General features: G+C 35.4%; 1 protein-coding gene across 2 annotated transcripts in view; it reads right to left on the bottom strand.

Moving 5' to 3' along the window:
* The window catches only part of LOC149807097 (valine--tRNA ligase-like), a 90571-nt gene that overhangs the window by 38055 nt on the left and 36547 nt on the right, over positions 1–15969 (bottom strand). For both annotated transcript variants that reach the window (XM_089961934.1, XM_089961942.1), the window contains exons 7-11: positions 14757–14876; positions 13057–13165; positions 12059–12238; positions 8081–8205; positions 4100–4203 (exon numbers count right to left, since the gene is read on the bottom strand). In XM_089961934.1, the coding sequence (XP_089818060.1) occupies positions 4100–4203; positions 8081–8205; positions 12059–12238; positions 13057–13165; positions 14757–14876 (638 nt within the window). The remainder of the gene's footprint in view (positions 1–4099; positions 4204–8080; positions 8206–12058; positions 12239–13056; positions 13166–14756; positions 14877–15969) is intronic.

The raw sequence follows: 15969 nt of genomic DNA, 5'->3' as shown, positions 1-15969 counted from the left end.
TTTTATCCCTGGGATACCAATTTTGTAAGGTACCTATTTTCTTGGATTTTGTGGCTGCTACAAACCACAAATGCAATGATGGCCCTATATTTTAAGATTTTATATCTGTTACTATTATTGTTATTTTATATACCTTTTACCGAGAAGCAAAATCTGTACCTTTTACCTTCTTGTACTACATATTTACATTTGGAAGTGTTTTTGTACCCAAAGTTTTGTTTTGTTAATTCTTTATCCTTTTAAAACTTATTTTTTTATTAGCACCATACAGGCACGTTGTAGTGATTGGCTGTTTAACCCTATATGTCCAACAAACAATGATCCGTCTGTCCAAACAATACAACCCTTTGCCCCAATATGTTAATTTAAATACCAATGGGAATGTCATTCTTTTAAACCATGAAAACTGATAACCCAGAAATATAATTTCACTGAAAATATTTCTTTACCTGAGTGGTGTTGCTGACATAGATATCTGATGGACAGTGCATTTATTATACTATTATGGCTGTAGGTGAACATCAGATATTTGTACACTTCAGCACGAGATAAGTTCTCAAGATTTTACTACATGACATTTACAAACAGTTTAAACGTATCAGCTATGTAATCCAATGAAGAACAATCTGTAAAAATAAAAACTTGTTCTTATTTTTAATATTTACTTTGCTTTGGAAATCTGAACTGATAAATCTACATTGAAATTCTCTCATAAATATGCCTCAGAATTATTAGACTATTACTTACCATTAAGCTAATTTATATCATAAGTTTTACTGCCATTAAATATCTTTAAACAAGAGGAATGGAAAGCACATTGTACACAAATATACACCATCTCTCCCATATCTGACCACCACCCCTTGAAGGATAGTTAAAAAGGCACACTGTTCTTCTCAAATTTGTGCCAGTACAACAATTTCTCAACATGCATATCTTCTGAGGATGGCCATACTATGTACTAAGTCTGATAGCAATCCACACAAAAATGATGAGTAGTTGCATTCACAAAATTCAGTCATATACGACATCTAATTCAAACTAAAGAAAGGGCAAAAACTCTTACAAAAATCACATGACCACAAAGATTTGTCACTATGCACATCTTTATATGAAGCTTATAATATGTACCAAGTTCTGGTGAGATCCTTAAAAAAATGAACTGCAAGACAAAATGTGGAACAGTTGCACTAACAAAACTGCACTGTAAACTGTATTAACTTACAGTACAAAAAGGCAACAAAAAAAATGTAATTTGTTGATATGCACATATTGAGGAGTAAACAATAACATCAACAAGTTTCATGGCAATCTATCAAAAATTGCACTACTGAGTGTGTCATAGATTGCAAAATAATTTACAAGCCATAAAGGGCAATAACTCTTACCAAAAATTCTGGGAGGAATGTGATTTATTAATATGCACATATTCATGTAATGACCCTAATATTTCGGAAATTTCGTGGCATTCAATCAAAACATATAGAACTAGATGTGCTAATGAGACTGTGTCATACACTGCATAAAACTACAAGACTAAAAGAGCAATAACTCTTACAACAAGAGTCCCTCAAAAGGAATGACACTCTACTGACTAATAGAATTTCCAGGAATCCAAGACAAGAATGTTTCTTCTTTTTAACTGCTGAGTACTGAAACTATATGATATTTTTCAGAAACTTCAACATAGCAAGTTTGGTAACCAAAATAATTTTTTTACATGTCAAAGTTGACATGTTCACAAGATACACGTGAGTGCAGGTCCAATTTTCTGTCATGGCCACTGACCTTTAATAATAATTAATATTTGTTTGGAAACATATATTTAAGTGGCAGCATTCAAGGTATTCATCACATATCAACAATAAACTGGATTTGAAATAAATGCATTCATACTTGTTGGTGTTATTACCCTCACAAGCCAGTACAGCTATAAAAATAAAAAAAACCCAACTCAAGACCTTTGATCTAAAAGTCAATGTCAGACTGCTGTCTATCAACTTGTACATTGCAATGCAATTATATACAAAGTCTGGTCAAGATTTACTTGTATATATACAAATTACAGTGTTCATAAGCTCCATGAAAAATTCAAATGCAAGCAATTACTTTTGACTGGACTCTAAGATCAAATGTGTGGAGTTTTATTCCATGTTGGCATGACCATCCATATACAAAATCAGCCATTACAAGATTTTTCAAGTTTTAAGAGCATACATTTGCATCATTTTAAATAAAGAACAACTACATCCAGTGAGAAGTATTTAAGTGAAAATCACTAATGTTATGACCATACCTTCAAGAGTAGTAGTGATAACAAGATTTTCAAGATGGCTACCATTGATTAATGCTAATGTTTTAAGGACCAACTGGACCTCATAAGAAGTCTTTAAGTGATATAGTGAACACACTTGTGCTAATGGACAGACAACAAACAATGGACAATCCTAAAAGTTCTCCTAGTCTTTATCCAGTAGCTAAAATTCGCAGGAGCAAAGTTATTTGTTGCACTGCCTATCTTCAAGTGATGGATATATGTTTCATGGTAATCTATAAACAAATGTCTGTCAAAGGGACATACGCTCTGCTGGGCAAAAAGAATTTCCAGGAATTCAAGATAAGACCATTTCTTCCTGTCAAGTGTTGAAACCATGATATTCTTCAGCAATAACAAGCTTTTTAAGATTTTCAAGATGGTGAAAACCCCATGTTGATATGACCATCCATTCAGGAGGAATGGCAACCAGCAAGATATCATAGGAAGTCTTTTGCTTAGAACTCCATGGTGACAGGACTATCCATTCAGGAGTAGCAAAAACAGAATTTGAATGTCAAATTGGTATAATTTTCGTTTAGGATGAACGAGACACAATAAGTAGTCTTCTGGTGAAAACCCCAAATGACTTTCCATTTGATGCAGTAGCAATAATGTTGTTGTTGTTGTAGGGTTTAACGCCATTTTTCAACACATGATAGGCTATACATGGCGGCCAGTATTAATGGTGGAGGAAGAACCCGGGAAATCCTCGGAAAGAACCACCAACCCTCGAGAAGCTACTGGTAAGCTTTCTCACATACCCACATTAGCCAAATCCAAGACTTGAACCCACGCAGACAGAGGTGAGACGGCAGTGATAAGTAACGGAGAGCACTTTAGACCACTTGGGCAGTAGCAATAAGAGTTTCAAGATGGTTGTCATGGCAAAGAATCCTATGCTGATATCACTCTCCATCCTGATGTATTAGTGATAACAATTTTATCCAATTAGTCATCATGCTGGGTAAATTAGATGTCTGAGCGGCACCATTTTCATTTAAATTCAATTGAATCATGAGATGAATGTGTGCATAAAGTTTTACTGCAACCCTCTAAGATGTTCAGAAGAAATATCATTAACAAACTTATACTAAGGAATGAATGGACGATGGACAATGGGTCATCCAAAAAATAAAAGATCGTCTGGTCTATTATCAGCAGAACTAAAAATGTGGGACTAGTTGTACTAACAAGTGCCATATAATAAGCTTTATAGACTGACAGATGGACATAAGGACTGATGCAAGGATTACAATATACCCCCACCTCTTTACAAGGGTTTACTAAAGAAGGCATACACACTAGGAATGAGAATAAGATTTAGTTTAGTTTTTTTTTTTTTTCTTGTCCATTCTTTGAAGAAACATGTACTAGTAGATGTCAGGTTTAATATTCCTCTTGTTAATCACATTAGCCTATATGTATATGAGTGACTGACCAATCATGATTACACTTTTAATCAAGAAAGTGAACCACATTCATTTCACCATTCATCATTTGTGTGAATAATATGGGCACTTAAAGTGTGTTTCCCTAGTCTGGTATTATTCTTTTTTCTGTGATGACAAGATGTCCATTTTGTACATTATGTGGAATGAAGAAAATAAGCATGTGGGTTCCACAGAACATCGTCTCACCTGATATGTATTCTATGATAAAACCCCAGCCCCACCCCATCTACAGAAAAATAATTACTGTAAAAATTATGCCAATCTCTTCAATGTCTATGTCATGCTTTCTGTTAATGAATACATACAATACAAGACATCAAAGTAACTTTACCTGCACATAGGAACAACCATAGGATTATCTTTAGTTTCATGGTAAAGTCCTTTTGCTTTCAAAGCTTCCAATACAGATTTTCTAGCTTCAAATCTCTTCATTCCCTGTGAGAAATAATAAAAGACTGTGATTTATTTGAACACAAAGATGGAATGCTTCAAGTTGCATTTCTGAGAGAAACAAACACATACACACTAGAGTTTCAGATTCAGCAATATGTATTGGAAAGCAATTTTTGGGGTAAAACATTTTGTCAATCACACTTATCAGGTCAAAATATACTTAAAAGCCATCTCCTTCCACTAAATAAAAATGGCATAAGCCACATCTTTATGGCTTGTTTGAACAATAAAAATACTAAAACAATGCTTCCTGAGACACAAATCTGATAGTTGTCTCCCCTTGGATACTGGGGATTGGCAGCAAAGACTCATTTTTCAATTAATACTTGCAAGGGAGTGCTTGGAAGAAAGTGCCCATATTATAATCATGTAAATATCATTGAAGAAACAGTTTGTTCCAAAACTTGGTTTCAGCTTTTAATACTTGAACCAATCATAACTTTCATCAGACTTCAAAAGAGGTGGAGGGAGTTGTATACCCCTTATCTAGAGTCAGTCTTGGCTCTGGTCTCCTAATTTATGAGAAGCAGGTTCAAGTCTCATGTAATGTACAGGCAAAGGAGAATGGAGAATTTTGTATCACACTTCCATTACAGCTTACACAATCTCAATCAGGGATCATCAGGGTTCACTTTGGATGGAATACAAATCAGCAGCAACTGCTTTAACCTCATAAGCACAAGAAACTCATCTGGTCTTGCATCATTCCCTAGGTAGATTCCATTCTGGACAAAGGGGTCAAAGATTTCAGTTGAACAAATTGAAAATGGCAAGAAGATTAGAGAGGTCCAAGCTCTGGCCTGTATCTCTCCTTTCGTGATGACATCTTTCAGAAATTATGGAATGATAGCCTTGACTGTAATCATGGCTAACTTCTCCTCAAAAAGTAAAAGATGTAAGTTAGCTATTTGTGGTACTCAGGCGTTTAAACTCTTTCTCTGCTCACACCAATCAAAGAAGATTCACAACTTCCCCAAAAAATGTTTTTCAAACATGGGCTTTCTAGACTGAGCAATTTTAACCACCATCTGTTTGCAGAAACTGTTCTTTCTTTGTGCTTGACTGATAAGAGTCTGCACTTGGATTCCCTAGCTTTTTGAATGACCTTGAGAATCCAATGAATTGGGGGAAGGTGTATGCATACTGTTGTTGTTGTTGTGGGGTTTAACGCCATTTTTTAGCACACGATAGGCTATGCATGGCAGCCAGTATTAATGGTGGAGGAAGAATCTGGGAAAACCCCGGGAAGAACCACTGACCCACGTGAAGCTACTGGCAAGCTTTCTCACATACCCACATTGGCCGAATCCTAGACTCGAACCCACGCAGAAAGAGGTAGATGGCAGTGATCCGTAATGGAGAGCGCTTTAGACCACTCGGCCACTCGGGGCTCCGGTGTATGCATAAAGACTTTCAATTCAGTGAAAAGGTATCAACCACGTAGATTTTCAGATCTGAGAATGGGGAAGTAAAGATTAGGGGCTTTCGATTCCACCTTTTTGTAAAGAGCCCCACAATAGTAAATGGACCATTCTGTGCGAACTGAATGATTCCATTTGGACAAAAAGTTTGCTAGGATGATAAGCCTGTCTCGGATGCAGATGACTTCAATGTGAATTTGTTGATGATGATACAACCTGAGAAAATCACAAACCCACAGGCAATGATCTGGGAAAGTTGTTGGAAATCAGAATGACCTTCTAAGTTATGTCTCCTTCCATGACCAAAAAGGCATTCACTGTAACTTCCATTTCCAGGAGGCTGAAGAATAAAACCAAACTCACTTCTTGGAAAGAAGGCAGGAGATGGGCACCCCAACCAGTTGTGCACACCATAAATTCTGGTGACGAATCCTGAAAAGAATGTCTATCTTAAGCCATGAAAGGTCCTCCCATTTAGTGGGATGAATGATCATGTAATCCAAAACTTTGATCATTAAGCCTAGTTAACAAAGTTTCAACTGCCAATGAGACAGAACAATCATCTATAAGGGTCTCAAGAAAAAGCGGTCCAAAACAGAAAGATCCACCGCTGCACTGAGAAGACCCATCTTGGACTGAAATTTAATACTTCTGATGGAAGATACCAAGGAGATGATCTATAAGATCCATTCCTGAGGAAATCAACTTCAATTTAGAAAAGTTACAGACTCGTTGCCCAAAAGTGCACAGACAGGATGAGATCAAATTTGTCCTTATTGATAAGAAATCCGATGCAAAGGAAGAAAGAAGAGATTTCATATCTTTGTACAAGAGACTGCTCACCTTGTGCTTTTGAATAATGCTGTCTAAAGCATGAACAAATACAATCCATGACCTTGGCTAACACCCAGATACTGATATACTGACCAAAAGGTTAAGTCCTGAACTGGTACATGGTGTCCCTGAAAATAAACCGCATACACTACCAGGAAGATTTGTGCCTTGAAATATGAAATTATCCATCGTTAAGGTCTAAGCAAACTGCAAAATCTGCCACCCTGATTGGCACCGAGCACCTACTTTGGGGTTTCTATCTGAAATAGTGTACTCAGCTGTGTTGGTTGAGAGAGCTTTGGTTGAGGACTGGTCCAAGTTTGCAATAGGCCTTGGGGACAAAGAAAACTCTGGAGAAAACGCTTGGTGAGTTTGTGTTGTGAATGATCTCTAGTACCCTTTTCTTGCAGCGAGAGCCTGTTTTCCTGCTTCAGGACATCTGCCCTGCATGGGTTTTTGTGGCATCTGTGGCAAGGGATTCCCTGATGGCAGATGATGGAAGTGCAACATGATTTGAGCCATTCAAGATGACTTCTGAGACTCACATGTCCTCTGGGCAGGATCTCTCCCACACTGGTGAAATGTTTAAGTCTTCTTCCCAATGACATGTCCGAAATAGATGAGCATAGCATCGTTTTCTGCAGGAAAGAGGCTGTCAGTAAGAGAAATTGGGCTTAAATCATCCCTCTTCTACAGCTCAATCTTTAAAAAAAAAGGCACAAAATGGAGGATATTTGTGTGGCCTCTTGAACAGCTATGCTGACTAGACATGAACAAAATCACTAACTGATTGATTATGGATTTACTACCAATTCCTCTATCCAAGGTTAGTTGATTCATCTGACACATGTCCTGTAATCCATGAATCTGCAGACTGAGCAAGCTCACTTGTTCTGAGTGCCAAAGCCAAATTTATTTGGAAGAACATCTTGTATGGTAGTTTCTTCAATGGGACAGGATGGACTAAAGTTCAAACCATGTCAAAACCCATAAGAGATTCCGCTTCAAGAACAGGGCCAGCGAGCGAGGTTGGGATAAATCACAACATAGGCTGGTTCTGTAACTTATAATCAGATGTATGTGACTAATATAAATCTTGCCAGAAAGAAAAATAAGAGTAGTACACCATGTCCAATGATATGCAAAACTGGTGATAAAAAGTTTCGGATAACTACCCAATTCAGTAAAGCTTCTATTAATCTGACCTTGTACAGTGACATCAAAGCAATGCTGCTGATTGGGGTTTACTTTAATATGAATTGCATCAACCTAAGAAGTAACTTTCAGATGGTGACAAACCAATATTCTAAATTTGAATTAACTATTAAAATCGAGGTTGGACTATTTAAGGTTATTATGTGCCCTTAACAAGCTATCAAGGAATCAATTTTAGCATGCATAACACTTTTAAGACTTCACATTACAAGGAAGTGGAAGTATGTTAAGTCCATGATATTACCATTCAATATTTCCATGGATTGGTGATGGGGGGGAATTCCCAGTTTTATGTATAGGAATGATCCCTGATAATTACAGATAAAATTACTGAAATCAAATTAACCGAAAAAACTTTATTACTTTCAAGGAAGTCTATATGTACTCACTGCAAACTGACCACATTCATCTGTGATGTTTCCATCATCTGTCATGATGTTGATGAAGGGCAAATTGTGTCTCATACCAACCTCATAATCATTTACATCATGAGCTGGAGTGATCTTAACAGCACCTAAACAGCGAATACAATTAAACATCCATAATAGTTACAATGCATTGATTTATACAAGGATATAATAATTAACAAGCAACAATAAACCTTATTATTATGAAATAAAACTACCCCACAAAAGTAAGTCTACATTTAAAACAAGCTATCCAACTCCTACAGATTTTGACTTATAAGTAAATCCAATCTGATGACAAGTCATCCAAATTATCCTGTTCTCCTTCTTGATAACATGCCCACGGGAGGCACTAAAGTAACCTGCATTACAAGTGAGGTAATATTATACTGATGGATGTTCAAACAAGGCTAAGTCCTGATAGTACATAAAAGCGCAATATTCATAACTAAATTAAGCTATCACAAAAAGCTAACTAAACAATTAAAATGGCAAATAATGGTTCAAATACTTAACATACCAAGTAAATTTTCTAAAATATAAAAGTATATTTTTCCATGAACCAAAAGTTAAAAGTGAAATAAATTAAGTAGCTAAGATACAACAAAATTTGACCAATTACACTGCTCCCTCATTGCAGCATGCATGGGTAACATGGATCTGCTTATAATGTGGAGACAGGTGTGGATCCCATTTATTCTTATTGAATTACTCCCCAAACAGGTACTTACTTATTTAATTACTCCCCAAACAGGTACTTATTTATTGAATTACTCCCCGAACAGGTACTTATTTATTGAATTACTCCCCAAACAGGTACTTATTTATTGAATTACTCCCCAAACAGGTACTTATTTATTGAATTACTCCCCAAACAGGTACTTATTTATTGAATTACTCCCCAAACAGGTACTTATTTATTGAATTACTCCCCAAACAGGTACTTATTTATTGAATGTGAATATAATCAAGATCAAAATTGGTAAATGAAACCTTGGAAGACTCATCCAAAACTAAGTAACTTTCAAGATGTTGAACAAATGCAGGTAACAAATTTTCAACAACCTGTAAATTTTTTATTTGGTACGATTATAAAGACCAATTCATGTTTGAAAATATGCTCATGAACAATATTAGTCTCATACAGGTGATTATACAGGTAAATCAAAAGTTAAGTTAAAGGTAAAATGCACTGTATTCAAAATTATTTTTAAAATAAAGCATTTAAAGAATAATATGTGTGGTGCTTTTGATCCATTACAAATCAAGACTGGAACAAATACTATGTTACCTCATATTTCTTGGGAAAGCCACATGTGGGTAACAATATTTCCACTGGTGTTAGAAAACTCAAATATACATGGTTTTATGTTATTTTGATGTTGGCTTTGTGCCATTTTTCAGCACATGATAGGCCATACATGATAGCCAGTATATATGGTGGAGGAAGAAGCCGGGAAAACCTTGATGAAGAACCAATAACATACAGGAAACTACTGGCAAGCTTTCTTACATACAAACACTGGCCAAGCCTGAGACTCGAACCCATGCAGACAGATGTGAGAATCAGTAATCTGTAAAGGTGAGCACCTTAGACCAATCAGGAACCCAAAGCCCCATGTTATATGTTCTTTTGATGAAATAAATATGAGTAAAAACGTGCTTTGACTTTGACTGCACTAGATTAATGTAGCAAAAGCCTAAAACAGATCTTGTTAAGCAGATTATTTATCTATATCATCAATGAAATGCAGGCAGCATTTTATCTGGATAAACCTGTCATGTCACATAATTTCTCCAAACTGCCAGGATTTCTCACTTTCAGACCAAATACAGTTCATCTGTCACAAATCATAACTTCCATAAATATATAAAGACAAAAAAGTCTTGTATTTCATATAACATGACATCAGTCCAAGTAACTCTGTGTAGATTTGGGTCAGTCTTTCACTTCAGGTGTGCATTCATATTCATAAATCTTGCTTTTACAGAAAATATAAAATCACTATAAAATATCTATAAATCATCGATAGGTGTTCAAGATTCATCAAATACTCATGTAGGGCCTTTGCATTCTGAAAATGTGTGAATATTACTATCTGAATGAGATTCAGTCGAACTGACAAAATTCAGGTGTAGTACACATTTGCAAGTTCAAAGCCTTCAAATTACACCCCCTCACCCTTTCAAAATAGTGGTAACCTTCACATACTGATGTTTATGAATTTACAGAATTCTAACTATGTCTTATCACAGATCATCTTTATATATGTATTAATAATATCAGAAAAATACGTCCACCTTAATCTTTGTAATAAGACACAAACTGTTAAAATATCTAAACATTGTGGTATGATATCTAGACTTATTCGGAACAAATTTCAATGAACTGTTTACATTTATAACACCAAATGACAGCAAAAGCTGGATTACAGAAGTTGAATAAAATAGTCTGAAACAAGATGTGTCCAAGTGCAAGAGGTTATGGAAAACTAATTGCAAGACACATTTCAATAAAGTATTTCTTTTGTGAGCCTGTGACACTGACCTTTTCACCATAAGATCAATGGGCCACTTCCCATACATTAAGTGAAAGCCCCTCACAAGCCAAGTATAGAACTAATGCTATTATGCATAATTCATTTTTTCTTCTTCAACAAGAGTGACCTTGATCTCTGAAGTGCTGACCCCAAAATCAATAGGCTACTTTCCTACATGTATGTTACCCACATGCAGGAACCATTTTTCTTCTCATCATAGTGACATTTACCTTTTACCTTTTGACCCGTTATCAATTGGCTCTTTCCTTACCCCATGTGCAAATTTGGTCAAGGTATATAATGTAGAACTAATGTTATCGTGAGGAAACCATTTTTTCTTTTTTCAGTCACAGCAACCTTGACCCAAGTGCAAGCCATCCATAAAATTTGTTAACTGCTGATGTTGGACAACATGAGTTATTGTGCAGAAATGAAATTGGTAACAGAAAACATCATAATACTCTCAGTCTTATGGCACACATAAAGATGTGCAGATAACTCAAAAAGTACTTAGCAGAAAAACTTCATTTTTGTATGCAACTGTCTATTCATACACATGCAAACAAAGTTTCATAATCATATCTCTAAAGGTGCAGAGATATGAATACATATGAAAGTTTCACATAGTAAACAAATTTTTTAAATGAGAAGGTAACCAAACTAGAAGGCTAGTGCCTGCATATTCAACCCACTGGTGTAAAGCAAAAGGTTGAGTGAATTGTCATAATGTCATCATGAATCCACCCAAGTATGAAAAAAAATCTAGTAAAGTGTTTAAGAAAAATAAACAAATGGAACAACTCTAACTAAAATATTAATGCAATTTTTCTGCAACTGTGACCTTGACCTCATAATCAAAGGAGTAAGCATGTTGCATAATGAATTGTCTTAACTTCATCATGATCCATCCTCAAAACAACCAAACTCCATCAGGTGGTTTACAAATTACAAAGGAAACAAACCTAAACCTTAACAACATATATTTTCAACTGTGACCTTTACCAAGGGTCAAAGAAAGAGTGAGCACATATCACATTGAACTGTCAAGCTTCATAATCATTCATGCCAAGTATGATGAGAATTTATCAAGGATTTAGGAAATATACACTAATTAAAAACTCTAAACCAAACCTTAACTGTTGGTGCTGATGCATATTCCACTGCTGGTGCCACCAGAAATGAGACTGCTTGCACTCGCCACTAATGTGGGCTCAAGGAGTGGTACTCCTCTGACGAAGCCTATTATTGTATGCAATAGACATTCAAGTCATGATGTACGAACTAATCATATTTCATGAAGATATAACAATTTAGGAGACATGAACAGCACACAAATGTACAATAGACAAATGGATGGACAGGCTGACTCCAGTGACTCTGCTAGAAGATGGGGCTATATAAAGCAGAATAACAGAAGTACCTGTTCCAAAGTTCTTGTCTACAAAATCATCACAGACAACTGGCATCCTCCTGTCAACAAAGGGGTGTCTTACAAACTTGCCATGGAGGTGTTTATACCTCTCGTCATCTGGATGAATTGCCACAGCTGTATCTCCCAACATTGTCTCTATACGTGTGGTGGCTACCACCACCTCCTCATCTGAAAGAATAAAAAACTGAAACTATGCCTAAAGACATTCTAAGTGTGAGCTGGCTTGACAAACTGAGTCAATCATCTTAAACGACTTCAAAATATTATTCTTAAAAAACATCAGACAAACCTGACTAAAGAATAAACAAATTTAAATTGAAAAGAAAGAAAATTATTCCCTTCATGATGCAATAAATTCATGGAAGTGGACATGTAAGAGAAGACTACAAATTATCTCAGCCTTTCTTTGCTTAACAAACTTAAAGGACAAAATGAGAGACAATACTCAAATCCTGTATCAAAGATGTTTTATGATCTCGGCAGATACATAGATTCTGTGGGATCACAACCTGGAAATTGCTTCCAGTATGTTTATCAAGGTGTCAGGCAAAAACATGAAAAATATCTGGACATATCTGGACATTTTGGAACAGTATTCGGCACAGTCTCTATCCTGAATATCAATATATACAAAATAAGTACTATACAAAAAATAAAATATTGCATTTATTTCATCAAGTATCAATTTTAAATCAACACATTTACAGGAATCCCCCAAAGAATTTGTTTGCTGTACTGTTTTTCATATCAGGTACATACATAACTCAATTGGATATCACCTTAACACTCATCCATTTTCTTTCAGTGCCACTGACAGCTTCAAAAACTTTAGTTTCTTGACCACTACCTCCACTTTCTCTTGCAATAAGCCATCTGTCCAAGTCATTATCTCCCTTACTTGAAATAACATAACTAACTGAACATTAATGCTTCTCATCTGGACTTGCATATGTAATAGAACATTGTACAGCTAAAGGTAGTTTTACCTGAATCCTCCAGCTTGTATGCAAAGAAAACCAGTACTCCAAACTCCACCTTCTCCTCATATCCAGGTACTGATAGCAATGTCCTGCCTATCAATTCCTTCTTATCTACCTATTCAATAATAATAATAATAATAATAATAATAATAATAATAATAATAATTTAAAGAAGTCACCTATTCTGGATTTAAGATGAAAATTTCTTGTTGCAATAAGTATACTTAAATCCAAGTATTTATGTTTAAAATAATATTAAAAGTGGAAAGATGTATATAACTGATCATAAAACTATAAGGTTATAACCCTATCCAAAAAAACAAATAGATCTAGTCATGAGGCCATGTTTACCAATGTTCAAAGAAATTATTAAATTATCAACATTCCTTTGTATAAAAGGTAAATAAAGTGGGTGTTTGTGTGTGTATGTGTGTGCATGCCCACACCTGAATGTATTTAGTAGCATTTTATGGCACTTCAATACAATACATGGTGCTAACTACAGGTAAACTTATACAAATGTAAAACTGGACTGCACAAAGGTTCAGTAAGATAAACTCTTTCAAATGAATTTAAACATTAAGTAAAACAAGAAAATATATAACACCAAAGATGTAAAAATTCTCTAAAATGTATACAAAATAAAAGATAAAGATAACATGTAAAACCTTTCTAACATATGGTCAAAATTTGTTATATAAACTGCATGCCCTCAAAAAGTACATAGATTTTCTCCCATAGTACATCGTCATACAGTGATACATCATCCAATACAATTAGCATCCAGAATAATATCTGTATCATTTGCTGCCTAATTTTACAAACATTTCTCAGAGCACATATCTAAGAAATTTTTAAGAAGACTTCTATTTTTATGTCAACAGCTTACTAGTTTTTTAAGTTAAGTCAATGATACACATGATGAAGTTAAATTGGAAAAACTACACCATCATTTGAATTTGTGAAACTTTTTACGTGAGCAGATGAACTGAATGGAGGAAGTGATAAAAGCCAGCTCAAAAAAATGGTATGATACTTCAAAAATTTTTTACAATATATCAAAGTGATCTAAAGTGCTCTCCATTATGGATCACTGCCATCTCACCTCTGTCTGTGTGGGTTCAAGTCTCGGATTCGGCCAATGTGGGTATGTGAGAAAGCTTGCCAGTAGCTTCTCATGGGTCAGTGGTTCTTTCCAGGGTTTTCCTGGGTTCTTCCTCAACCATTAATACTGGCCGCCATGTATAGCCTATCATGTGCTGAAAAATGGCGTTAAACTCCACAACAACAACAATATAACAATTATATTCCAGGATCAAACTATTCTCACTTAATTTATTGTTGTTGAGATGCATACAATATTCAGACGTTTAAGCTTTAAAAATTTAGTTCTGTGTTTGAATCAAGAACGCTTTCTGTATTCTAGGTCGTATGTGAACTGAAAGTCTTGTGAGTGTTCCATCACATTAACATTTTACCAATGTATTAGGAAACAGAGATGTTTCATTACACTACCTAAGAACCAACCTCGACACAAAACATGACTGGAGGGATGTATATATCTCCATACCAATGGGTGAAAAAGGGTAACACTATATACACTACTGCATTTAGAAAGTGGGGAATACAAATATAAGCCAAGTGAAAAGATTTTAATGAGCTCTGTCAGCATAGTTTGCAAATCCTGTTGTAGAATATCACCTCACCTCAATATCTGAGATTGCAGATCGGAGAGTGCAGGACCAGTTTACTAAACGTACACTCCTGTAGATCAATCCCTGCTCATGTAGCCTTACAAAAGCCTCCAACACAGCACGACTCAGTTTCTGCAAGACAGCAAGTAATCATACAAAATTTACTGCGTGATATTAAAGTGTACAGGACATTACAATCATAATTTTCATATTGCACATCATGAAGTTACCCAAGGTAAATACTTAATGTCTGAATACAATTTTAAGTCTATTTTGTATAAAATCAATGTATCCTTTTGTAAGTACAATTTAAAACTGTGCTTAGTTGATACAACTTTAAAAAAAATCTTGCTTCATTTTGATAAGTATAGTGTATTCCTACCAAGGCTAGAAAAAGCTAGGAATTATTAAACACATTCCACAAATTGCAAAGACACATTATGAACACTACAAACAACTATGGTATAAGCAAGACATGCAAGATAAAATAAAGATTTCTACCAGAAAATATCAAATCTGGAAGCTGTATGGTACTGGAAGAAAGTAAAATGTGGATCTAGGAATTTCCCATGTACAAAATGAAGTATGACAGCAAAATATGGAAGCAAACATAGGCTCAGCAAATCAATGCCCCTGATTTCTGATGATAACCTTGTTTATGTTATCATTTCAGGATAGCAGGAATTTAACATTTAAAATTGCACTGAACATGCTATGAAGCACAAATAAAGTTCTCTCAACTGATCAACTCAGCATTGCTTCAGATACACTTCCATGCCCTAACAGTCATGATGACACCCTTGGGAAGAAGAGTCCAAAGAAGATAGTGGGTTTGAGACAAAAGACTGATCTCCCATCAGCATGAGCCTGTTGTTGGCAAAGAAATCAGATGCCATCATGAGATAACATAAGCAAACAAGCAATATTCTGGGTCTACTTACAAGTCTCAAAGGTCGAAGATTTTGCCTGCTGAGTCTGTAGTCAGGAAGCACATCATGTATATAAGGCAGGTCATTGAGGCTCTACAGTAGTTTGAAGGGTACCCTGATCAACCATATCAGAAACTATGTTAGGTTCCATTTTGAACAAAAGGCCAAGGACTTTAGTTGGGACAAGTCTAAATCAACTTAAGATTAGGGAGGTCTATATTCTGGCCTACATCCTCCCTTCCATGATGGCAAAATGTGTCAGAAATTGTAGAACTATAACCTTGATTATCATTATG

The sequence above is a fragment of the Sinohyriopsis cumingii genome, chromosome 1 (assembly GCF_028554795.1).
Source record: "Sinohyriopsis cumingii isolate HCF-2022 chromosome 1, ASM2855479v2, whole genome shotgun sequence".
Lineage (NCBI taxonomy): Eukaryota > Metazoa > Mollusca > Bivalvia > Unionida > Unionidae > Sinohyriopsis > Sinohyriopsis cumingii.
Note: the sequence above shows the minus strand (reverse complement) of the source record. Positions and strands in the feature narration are given on the sequence as shown.